This window comes from Electrona antarctica (assembly GCF_951216825.1).
Source record: "Electrona antarctica genome assembly, chromosome: 8".
NCBI lineage: Eukaryota > Metazoa > Chordata > Actinopteri > Myctophiformes > Myctophidae > Electrona > Electrona antarctica.
The window spans coordinates 5,051,535-5,064,034 of NC_136789.1; the positions used below are offsets into that span (position 1 = coordinate 5,051,535).

Consider the following 12,500-nt stretch of genomic DNA (forward strand, 5'->3'; position numbering starts at 1 on the left):
CGGTGTTAAATTAATCGTCTAGCCTGCCAGAAACGTAGCTACGTTATCCAGGGGTTTATATTCTTTAATCCATGTTTTGATCCGGTCTTATCGTTAGCCACCGTTCGTTAGCACAACAGTCCAAGTGGGACAGTGGCCGCGGCCATTTTGAAGATGCGCGCGTATTCACTTGCATTCAATGGTCCGCGTTTAAATGCCTGTGTCTCCAAATCGGCGCAATGAATGTCGTTTCTGGTGAAAACAAGGTTTTTCAACGGCCGACAGCAGGCGCTGTGATACTCGCGGTCGGGTTTTTTCTGCACCGAGCGAGAAAACAACAACCGGTCAAGACACAGCACACAGCATTTTGTCATTGTAACATGCGGTTACGGATATTTGGCGCTTCAAAATAAGTGTTACAGGTGGCAATGCGCGATTTAATGCTGGCGGCAAAACGATTAATATCAAAGCATTGCTTTATTAAGATTTTAAGAAATAAAATAAGCAATAATTGTGAAAATAGCTCTACAAGCTCACAACGCTTGCTATTTTCAGGCCATTTACTCGGGGCCATGCATGTCATGAACGATGCAAGTCGAGAATAAAGTACATGGTCATCATCATCATACAATACATGCCATGATAACCTCCTCTCTCCCAGGTTCTCTCCCACTTTGCCTTTCATTTGATGAAGATGCCTTCCTTCTCGTCCATCCCAACATTACTGTGATTCTTCTATCACATACTTCCATATTATGGCTTTTGCAGGCTGACAGATACAGATATTTGTGATATTCGTGTTTTTTTGTTTTGTTCTCGAAAACCATTGGTCCGTCCGAATTGCCATTCGACACTGCACACCTCGGGAAAATATGTGCCACACATATCAAGTTTGACACCGAACGGCCACCGCTTTCTGAATTACGCCCTGGGACAGAGTGACAACCAGACACACAGACATATTTTGTAAATTATAATATATAGATATTTGAATTAGGGTAATGTAGTAGTAATGTACTTTTCCCCTTCCTAGACATGTAGTGGAGTGAAAGTCAAGTATCGAAAAATACAAATTCACAAGTAAAGTACAGATACTAAAAACATTTACTTAAGTACAGTACTCAAGTAAATGTACTTGGTTACTGTCCATCCCTTTTCCACATATTCCTTTATCATTTATCTTCATTATTGTCTCCACCAGGCTGAAGGCATGGGGAGAGAGTATGTTTTGCACTCCGTCCGTGTGGCCGTCCGTCCGTCCGTCCGTCTGTGTACAGCTAATCTCCGGCACCATTAACTCAGTCGATGCCAAACTTTGCACACACACTCCCTAGATGCCAAAAATGAACCTCTACCCCAAGTTTTCCAGAACGGCCTGTTATAGCGCCACCAGGAGGCCAACTTTTGTAAAACACATTTTTTGACATTACTCCTCTATATTTTGTCCAAAAATCCCGCAAATCGTTACACAGTATCTCTATAGTCATGTGCTCAAGACAGATCTGTCCGATATTTCATATTCCATCCTAATTGGCTAACATTGGCTTTCAAAATTTGCAGGATTGGCCCGTTTTGAACAAAAAGCCGCAAATCATGAACGCAGTGTGCAATTTACGTGAAATCTTTCACAGACGTTCCTATTTCCACAGACGTTCCTATTAGGCTGAGGAATATATCCCACCCTTTTCACATTGGCCTGTTATAGCGCCACCAACAGGTGGATTTTTGCAAAACACATTTTTGGAACAAAATGCCTCAAATCATCCAATTGCCATCCAAGGCGTAAGAAGAAATGGCACACTTTTCACATTGGCTTATTATAGCGCCACCAGGAGGCCACAACCTGACCTGCCCTGGTGGAGACCTGTGCCCCGAGGTCACGGTGCACTTTTTCTAGTCTAATATCTACTTTCTCACTCAATGTCCTCCTCCTCATCATAACACTCCAATGCACCCCAGGTTTCACTTAAGTCAGACTTAAGTGAAGTGTACAGTAATGCCTCGTTTCCATTGAACTGTGAGTGATTCGCAATGTATTCATTGTCTCCACCAGGCCGAAGGCATTGGGAGAGAGAGTATGTTTTGCACTCCGTCCGTCCTTCCGTGTGTGTGTGTGTGTGTGTGTGTGTGTCTGTGTCTGTGTACAGCTAATCTCCGGCACTGTTGGCCCAACCGATGCCACACTGTGCACACCTACTCGCTGGATGCCAGCCACGAACCTCTGCCCCAAAGGCCTGTTATTGCGCCTGTTATTGCGCCACCAAGAGGCCGACACATTTCTGTAGATTACTCATAGACATTTTATCCATACATCACGCAAATCGCTATACACAATCTCTATAGTCATGTGATCAACACGGATCTGTCCGCTTCCTCATATTCCATCCCCATTGGCTAAGATTGCCTTCCAAAGTTTGCAGGATTGGTCTGTTTTGAACAAAATGCTTCAAATCTTAACACAGTGTGCGATTTCCGTGCAATTATGCACGCACATTCCCACTAGGCAGAGGAAGAAATGCCACTTAAACATTTTCGAATCAGCCTCATGGTGGCGCTATAACAGCCCAATATCTGTTTTTACCTATAACTGCACCGATCTGTGTACTTTGTATGCACACTCCCTAGAGGCCAAGGAAAAACCTTTGCCCTACATTTTTCGCATCTGCCTCTTATCAGCGGCACCATGAGGCCGATTTTTGCAAAACACATTTCTTTATATTACTAATACTCGCACAGATTATATTTATCCATACATCAAATCGGTATACACTATCTCTATAGTCACGTGTTCAACACAGATCTGTTTGATTTTTCATATATTACTCCTACACATTTTGTCCAAACTTCACAAAGGCTATTATCCTGGTGGAGACCTGTGCCCCGAGGGGCACTTTTTCTAGTTTTATGGATGAATCGAAATGATAATGAATGTGCAATTGAGTACCCCAAAAAGCACTCTATAAACAAAATATTATTAACACAGTTAAGCAACTCAATTGAATGAAATGGTGTCTTCTGTGTGTTTCCTGGTACACAAAGCAATAGTCTCCCAGAAATCTGTAAAAAAAAGGAAAAGAAAATTACTTGAGGAGGCAAATTCCATACAGGAAAAACACAGAAGGATCTGTTTCGCACATAATCGGAGATCACGGAATGGACTGAAGGGATTTACAGGCAGAACACAGAGCTGAATGAAAGTGAGGCATAAGGTATAAGAAGTCTATCTGTCACCACTGCTAAATCCTCAGTGTTAGTTTAACCACATGAACCCTAGCATCCCAATTCTAGGCATATCATGGAGTACATTCGGCGAAAATATCAGATCTACAAGCTCACAGTGTGTCATGTTGTGATTTGTTGTGAGCTTGTAGATCAGCTATTTTCGGCGAAGAGATTGGGTGTGGACCGAAAAAGGGACAGGACCAAGTACGGACCCCTGGGGGACAAGTACAGTATATAGGGTGTAAATAGTTAACTTCTAACTCAACTACAAATGTTCACTGTTCAGACAATGCAGAACAGCGCAACATGCGTATTTGCCTTCCACACACTTGAATTTGTGAATGGAGGAATGAGAAATATGCTAGTGGTTTTATCCTGGCTTAATCTAACCTGTCTTCTGACTGTCTCCATCCCGGGGATAGGTCTTGTGACAGTCTTCATCCTAGGGAATGCTTTTCTCTTCTCTCTTCCTGACAATGCAGCTCAAACAGTTAGACACTTTGTGGTGTATATAAGAGTCCATGCCTTTTGGCTTTGAGTTCGTGGCCACAGAGGCTAGTATTATATGACAATAAAATTACTCCATCTGAATGTACTGTATATGTATATCTTTCGCAATGTTTCGGACATTGCAGATCTGTAGGTGTTCATTCATGCCTAATTTGACCCGGTAATTCGAAGTGGTATTTGTGTTGAAAACGGAGGTTTTACACAGTGGATCTATTGAATGTCATGTATGTCTGTAACCTTTATAAGCAGGAGAGTTATTTTGAGGTTCGGGACCTCATTTCCCTGGCAAAGACAGTGCACACAAACAATGCACACAAATTAATGTCCATAAAGAAAATAGTGGTAACAAAAAGCAAGAGACCCCCTCCCAAGATCCAGATGCGTGCCGATAGGTGATCTATATAAAACCCTCTTCCCACTTGCTTGAAATGCCTGCAATTTACTGGTATATTTAATGTTGCAGTCCTGTGTGAACATGTGCCAATTCTGAATGCCCGTACATAAAGTATATTGTACCGTCATTTCCATGTCACCCTACCTAGTCAGAGTGCCTGCATTGTTATCCTGCCACATGAGTGTGAAAGCAAAGCGTCACTTTGTGTTGATAGAACAAAATGTTATTCTATCAACACAGCAATGTACTGGTATTCCAGTGGAAACACAACTATACAGTATATAAGGTTCACAGAGACTTAGTTACACATCTTTATCATTTAGTCCTTTACTCCATGTACATGAGTTTGTAAATAATAATTTGTGTGTCAGATATTTAAATTATTCCCCTTTCAAAGAGATAGGAGCCTTGTCTTGTTATTCTGAACTGTCTACCCAGGGACTTTACCAAGGTGGCACTTGGAGTCAACCAACGTCTCTTAAAGAGACTTTGCTGTAATTGAGTGTAACGATGAACCAGTAACCTCGCTTCACTAGGCTTTCCACCTCGGAGGAAAGCCTGGTCTGTGTTACAAAATTGCTGTGTGATCCGGTGGGGCGCGGATGATATCGTTATGTCATGTTAACCAGATTGATGTTTACGTCAACCATCAATCTGGAACTTCCTTTCGTCAAACCGGAAGAATAACAATAAAAGCGTACCTCATTCTCTCATAGCCTGCGGCTTTTATTGGGAAAAGATTGTTTGAGGGAAAGGAAGTTCCAAATTGATGGTTCCGGCCTGATGACTACAAAACACGACGTAACGGTATCATCTGCTCCCGACCGGATCATAAACCTGAAAAGGATTGCCCAGGCTAGTTGTACTGTAGTTGGCTAGTTGCTATGCGATTGTTGAATGAGATGTGTCAGAAGTTGCCTCCCATAAGGTTTACAATGCCTACTTTAAAGGTCCATTATTACTAATGCCATGGACATCTGGATAGGTTGGCACCAATTGCAGACGAGCTTTAAGACCGCATGTGTGCGTCTAGAGCTCTGACATCACTGGACCCACTGATAAAGTCTCGCTCCCCACCAGAACACTGAGAAAATAGCCCAGTGTGTGGAAGAGCCAAACAGAAGACACATCGTTGGCTGAGAAGCTTTTGTCTTCGTTTTATTCTATACTTGAATGCGTTCCTGTATTTTGTATTTATTTATTTTTTGGGGTCAAAACCAAGGTGACACTGAAGGAGCATCGCCTGTTTGTCTCACATCTATCTGAATGAAGTGGAGATTAAAAATAGACATTGCATGCCTTAGTGTAGTCTCTATCGCTTTCGCTCACTCTCTCTTTCACTCTCTTTTCATGATTCCTTTGACATCCCTCCCTCCTTACGCTCTCATTCTTTCTCATGAGCTATATTCCCATCCTCTGCATCGCTCTCACTTTCTGCTTGTCTCTGTTGATATCTGATCTGGCAGCCTTATGTGTGTGTGGGTCCGGATGTCCTACTGTTCGTCTCAACAACAGCATTTAGGAACCATTAAGGAGCTACAGCATACGGCAGCGTGTTTTGTCTTTGTGATGATTTTACCTTTATTCGGATGTTTGGGGATCCTTCTGTCTGTTGAGGCGACCTATCAACAACTTAATTTATTGAGCGTCACTTGTTTTATCGCTGTACGGTATGGTTTTTTTTATATATTTTTTTTTTGTCAAGAGGGGACATGAAACCGATCAACATGAACACACGGATCTATCTCAAATCACAACTGTGTTGCTTTGAGTGACGGCTCCAAATCAATAGAATAAGACAGCAGTACAAATAGACACTAATGGAATTTACACTAATCAAACTGGACAACTGGTTGGACTGGTGGGTGGGTGACATGGATTGTTGCATTGAAGTATTAAGAAATGGACACTGTCGGCCATGGGCAGCAGAGCTGGAATAAGATGCTGACTTTATCGTTCTCACTGCCCAAGTCACACGAGTCTCTAAGTGCCAGCACTGCTATTTCTCTCAGTCTGCACGTGCCAACTTCCTGACACATGTTCACGTGACACACAGCGGCAGATTACTGTGCGCCTCTCTTCCATTTTCTTTCCTTTTTTGTTTTCATTCAAAACAGCTATTCAAGAGTAATGAAGTCATCCGCTCTTCCAACGGGTCCAGACACTGATGTCATGAGCAGCAGCATTTCTTTCCACTTAAATCTTAGCTCGGTACAAAAGCCAAACATTTTCATGGCCCTTAGGAGCCCAGGAGGCATCCTCGATATAGACATGGAATGCCTTGGGGGTGGGGGTTGGGGGGGCGTGGGTGGTGGTGGTGGTGTGTGTGTGGGGGGGGCATGTGGGCTTGGGGGGGGGTCTTACATGCATCAAGCCCATGACTGCTTGTAACACGATAATGAAATCATTTCCTGCTGGCCGTGTGGGGACTTTTTCCCCTCGTCTGGCAAGGAAGGGGTTAACAGGCTGTGAATTGTTGATTGCCAACTCCCAGGATGGTATCTCCTGTAAGTGAAATGAGAGCCATCTGCGCTGGGCGTGTGCCTGCCTCCCCTGGCCTACTGCACTCAAAGGCTCTCTGTGCTGTGGTTTGCCCTGCCCCATCACGTGACTTCTCTGAAAGTGCCCCCTCCCTCCTCCTCCCCCTTTATTTCCAGTAAACTGTTTGAAAGGAGGGGGGTGAGTCAGAGTAAAACCAGCTTCCCTTTAACCGCAGCTTGTTAAAGAATTTGTCAACGTGGACTCAGGGGTGCATTTTTTTTCTTCCTTTTGTCCAGATAGATTTGAATTTTTCTAGAAGGGACTATAGGACCGGTTGCGTCAGGGGGTCTACTTCCTGTGCCTGCGAGCGAGGGTGGGGGCTCATGCGGAGTTAATGAGATGAACTTTAGCCATCTCCCTGTCGGGGCTGGCGACCGCGCCGGAGATGGGTGTCCTGTGTGTGAAAGACTTTCATTCAGAAAAAGAAATACTGAGAGGGAGAGAAAAAAAGTGTGTGTGGGTGTTGACTTGTATATAGGCTATGCATAGATTTTTCCTCGTCTGACACTTAGATTTTCCCCATTGAGCAGATTGCTTTGTTTGAACTCCTTACCCCATCAGCACTACAAGAGCCTATTAAAAAACATTTTGGCAAGGGAGTTTCCATTCATGAGCATGGATACATATACAAGTATAGATTATAAAATCAAAAATTGCTGATGATCACGGTCTCAGAAATGCAAAGAAACCATGTTTTTTGCCACTTGTCTTCTTGGCTTTCCATTAATTGCCATCATCTCTGTGGCAACAATAAGCGTTTAATGTCTCTGTGTACAGGCGAAAAAGTAATAATGTTTTTGCAAACCACATATGATCTGCTTCTTGACATGGAACAGAAATGATGCAACGCAACAACCATCTAAACAGTCAGCAAAACGTAATCAGCGGTCCCACAGAGGGCGTCTGGATGTGGGGTCGTTATAGCGTAGATTGCTGAGTAAAGCAGTTGTGCTGAGTAGCCAAACCTGGAACCGTAGTTCCATGGTTTTAATGACACTGCACCCTTGACAAGATCTCCTAAATGTAATTGCTGCTGCTAAGCCCTGCCCTGAAGGCCAGTGGCGATGGGGGCGTGTGGGTGGCAGGCAGCCCTGGCGATGTGCCTGGCAAAGATGGTGATTTTCCATAAGCCACCAACAACAGAGTCTGGATGTCTGAACCCCAGCCATGGAAGATAAACGCTTCCCTCATCCAGAAATTCAGAAAAGCAAAAGAGTTCAAGTACATAGTCCAACTGTAGTAAATCACAATATTATACACAAACACATGCACACACACACACACACACACTGTTCCCGCCCCTCCCCTGGGAACCTTTGTCCACGCTATGTTGATATTCTTATTCCCTCCTTATTGAGAACGTGAAAAAACCCTAAACTGTGCTTAATGTGAACAATGCAAGTGTCATGATGTCATAAAGTAAATGGGATTCATGGGGCGAAACACGTCCGTCTCCATGGCAGTGATTGGATATGCATGATTCTGTCAACAACACAGTGGGTTGTCAGGTAGTGCTGGTCCAGTCAACAACACAGTGGGTTGTCAGGTAGTGCTGGTCCAGTCAACAACACAGTGGGTTGTCAGGTAGTGCTGGTCCAGTCAACAACACAGTGGGTTGTCAGGTAGTGCTGGTCCAGTCAACAACACAGTGGGTTGTCAGGTAGTGCTGGTCCAGTCAACAACACAGTGGGTTGTCAGGTAGTGCTGGTCTGGTCCAGGCAGTCCACAGCGGTTCTGTTGTAAACCATACACATTCCTTCCCTCAGACACCCAGCCCCGTCTCCCACCTCCTGAAAACACACTGCGCTCGCACACACACACACACACACACACGCACGCGTGCGCGCACACACACGTGCACGTACCCTGCAACGGTTCCACACACTCAAACACAGGGAATGAAGGCTAGGCTGGAATTGAAGTAGCAGGCTTGTCCAATCGCATGTCTTGTCTTATGCGATTGGATGGAGGAATACGAACTGTTAACCAATCAGATTCAGTGTCCATTTGTCACCCCCCCCACACAATCCCCTTTTAGGCTACCCCCGTTGTCTCTCAAATTTCATGTCCGCTGGGTTGGACTCCTCGAAGAATGTCACTAGTACTGTATTGGTTTTGTTGACCATATTTGGTAGTACAGTACAGCACCATTTCCCTAACTCCAGTTTTGATTTAACAATGTGCTTGAGAGATAATATAGATCACACACACACACACACACACACACACACACACACACACACAACATTTGGAATGTTGGAATCAATAATTGAAATATATACATAATTATTTTGAGACCAATATGTTGAGTTAAAATAGTAAAAATATCACATTCAGAAGAGCCAGGTGTGTAGATTTAAAAATCATAATGACACACAGGATCTCTGCTAACGATACAGAACACATCTATTTGTATTGCTTCATAATGTATATTCACTGCCTACAATTATGTAAATTGCACATGTACTGCATTTCACCAGTATAAGCATTGCATCGATGAGTCCTTGACTCATGTATAATCGTTTTGGAAATTACAAGATTATGCTAAAATAAAACATAAAGTATACACACATACATTTAGATGTTTACAGATATAAAAAAGGTGTGGGAATTTTTTGTGCGAGCTCCATCATATACATGTACTGTATACTGTACATCTATATGTATACAGTATATACTGTATGTATTATACACACACACACACACACACACACACACACACACACACACACACACACACACACACACACACATTAATGTCGCCTGAGAAAGGTTCTCTTGTAATATATGTTATCAAACTTGACTTAAATTATTTTCCAGTTCTCAACTTGCTAACAAAATACATAGTAAAATGTTAGCATTTAACATTTCACTAACATGGAAACATAACTTTGCTTCTTTAGATATTCACTTTCTTTACACGGTTTAACAATGTTGGTACATGTTCTTTATATATTTTCCTATGGAACAAATTCTTTATATTTCCACACTATTAATGCCCACAAATTATAGAACTCTTAACAGAATGTTTAGTTATAGAACTGAATTCATTTATTTTGAACACTACTTATATGCTACTCTGATTTGAGACCATTTATAGCTCAAAAGTTATTAATTTAATTAAACTATGACATGTAAGAAAATGTATTGTCTACAATTAATTATGCCATGGTTTACCTACCGTAGGTGTGACATTTTGTCATCCACAAAGTCACCAGAAAAAGTCACCATTTGAACCAGCAGAAAAAAAACCCTCAGTATTCCTGCTCAGTTCCCAGAACTATTTTAAATAACACCCAAACCGATTAAAGCTCCTCTTCCCAGAAAAGGTATTGACAGGAAAAATCCATGCCATTGCTGTGAAAAGAGGCTTTTGTGTCAGGAGGGTTGGGGGAAAAGCAGAATATGTTAGAATATGTGAGTCATTGGAATGGCCAAAGCGCCTTGTCTTGTTCTCACATATCCAATGATAAAGGATTTAAAACTGCCACTAGAGGTAAGCCACATTATGGAAGCACTTAAATTTACCTGCATTCACACACAAAAAAAGTTTAGAAATTAGTTTTAGTTATATTTAAGATTGTGACATTAAAGATTGCATTTCTGCAGTGCGAATGGTGGGGAGAGCGTTTCAATTGTAGTCAGTGTCATTCGTGAAGACTTACTCATAAGTGTGTGTGTGTGTGTGTGTGTGTGTGTGTGTGGGGGGGGGGGGGGGGGGGGTTCGGGTGAAGCATTACTATGTCATTTAAATAAATATATTTTTGTCTGTGAGGATGAGATTCAATAACAGGCGGTCTCAGTCTTTTAGTTAGAACTTAGTGAAGATTCCTCTTCACATACACATATGGACGGCTTAATTATTTTAAGTGTCCATAAAGTACTAGAAACCAATTTCTAAATGTCATAAACAGTTGTGTTAGTTGTGAACCCGATTTATGAAGGTCTGAGTATCTGTTTTATGTGCGTTCACCGTTCTTTATGAGTGATTAAAACTGTACTGAAATAGTTTTTCTGTTGGGCCGCTTGGTGAAGTTAAAATGATTCATATCGGGGTGGTTTCAGATTTGCTCTCATTAAGAAATAAATGCACTTCCTAAGCAGCTTATTGCCACATTATTCGTTTCATTTGCACATTGTGGTATTTTTAAAAGTGTAATTGAGAGATTGAATGACATTGCATCTCCACTTTTTATTAAATAAACAACTGAGATATGATCTGACTGAGGCACCAGAGGCATCTTAAAAGCAACTGGTATTGGAATATTAAATGTTGACCTAAATAATGCAACTCATTTTAATACACTGTGACACTATAGCAACAAGTCTCCCAAGTTTTCAACGTTTGTAATCATGTTAGTGCAAATATTGCCACATATCCTGTGAATTAATTTCATACGTGACTTCATACAGTAACTCTGAAAACGTGTAAAGATGTCACGTTTGAATAACTAACAATATTGTGAACTGTTTCAAAAATTGTAATTGCCCTTCTAAATCTTTAATAAAAATCGTTTGATCTGCCATTTGCCACAAACATGATGAATTGCTTATTAGATACAATATCTTTCATCACTGTGAACAGTTTTTTAATGACGCAGCATGATGAAATGATAGATCTGATAGATACTGTGATATATTTGTTACCCAGATCCATTACCATTGGCAAGGGTGTTCAAGTCAATTGATTTTTTGATGCAACAGTAGAATTGTCACAATTGTCATTGTTTTAAATACCTTTTCAAAATGAAGCCTTTTGTAGAAATGATATATATGGATATTTATATTTCACTTTCCATTTTTTCCTTTCAGGACTTTGCCACCAAAGCAAAGCTGGCAGTGCACAAACTGATCCAGAGTGTTGGATTCTTTGGAATACTGGCTTGTGCTTCTGTAAGTAAAATTACTTTATTCTGCACAAGTCCTTTTTCATGATATAAGCTACACTGTAGTGATGCTATCTTGTTTAGCCATTGCCTGTCACTAAAATTAAACTACCGGTAAATGAGCAACATAGTTATTCTATAAATTATCCTGGCACTATCAGTTACTGTAGTGTTAATGTACAATAGTATACAGTTGCTTCATGAAAGAGAATTAAGATGAGGTAATATGGGCTACAGCAAAGATGCATTATACATGGTTACTCATGTCATTCTTTAATTCATTTTAATATATTAACCCACATTTAACATATCATATTTATCCACATATAATATAACTTTTTCTGTTTTTTCATAAATTAAAGCCCTACTTGATCATCCTTCAGCATCACACAAAAGTATCAAAAGTAGCAGATCTACAAGTGTTTTGAGCTTGTCATACTGCTATTCTTGAATACTACAATTTACAATTTACAATTTAGGCATTTAGCAGACGCTCTTAATCCAGAGCGACTTACATTAAACTGAAAAGTAACAGTTTTGGACATGAGGTTCCACCCGACCGAGACAATATAATTTATGTAGTGGATGTTGTAATTAATTTGAAACTTAATTTTGTTTTCTTCAGATTCCCAATCCTTTGTTTGACCTGGCAGGAATAACATGTGGACATTTTCTGGTACCCTTTTGGACTTTCTTTGGTGCAACACTGATTGGAAAAGCGGTCATTAAGATGCACATTCAAGTAAGGTTAATTTAAAGAATACTGTCTATGTCAATCTCATCAAATAATGTTTTTGAGTGCTTATTACATACACATGTAAACATATTCACAATATAGTTCAGTATGTGTTGTCTGATCATTTTAATTATAATTTTGTATGGTCATTTCCATATTTATGCAGAGAAATGGTTATAACTTATCTAAAGTATAGTTTTGAATCTGCAACATCAAGTGAGATTCAACTGGA

The 12,500-nt window shown here is 41.0% G+C and overlaps 1 protein-coding gene across 3 annotated transcripts in view; it reads left to right on the forward strand.

Annotated features, from left to right (window-relative positions):
* Positions 1-12,500, forward strand: part of LOC306928488 (vacuole membrane protein 1-like) — an 84,510-nt gene that overhangs the window by 43,194 nt on the left and 28,816 nt on the right. For all 3 annotated transcript variants that reach the window (XM_079508647.1, XM_079508649.1, XM_079508648.1), the window contains 2 exons: positions 11,459-11,539; positions 12,158-12,274. In XM_079508647.1, the coding sequence (XP_079364773.1) occupies positions 11,459-11,539; positions 12,158-12,274 (198 nt within the window). The remainder of the gene's footprint in view (positions 1-11,458; positions 11,540-12,157; positions 12,275-12,500) is intronic.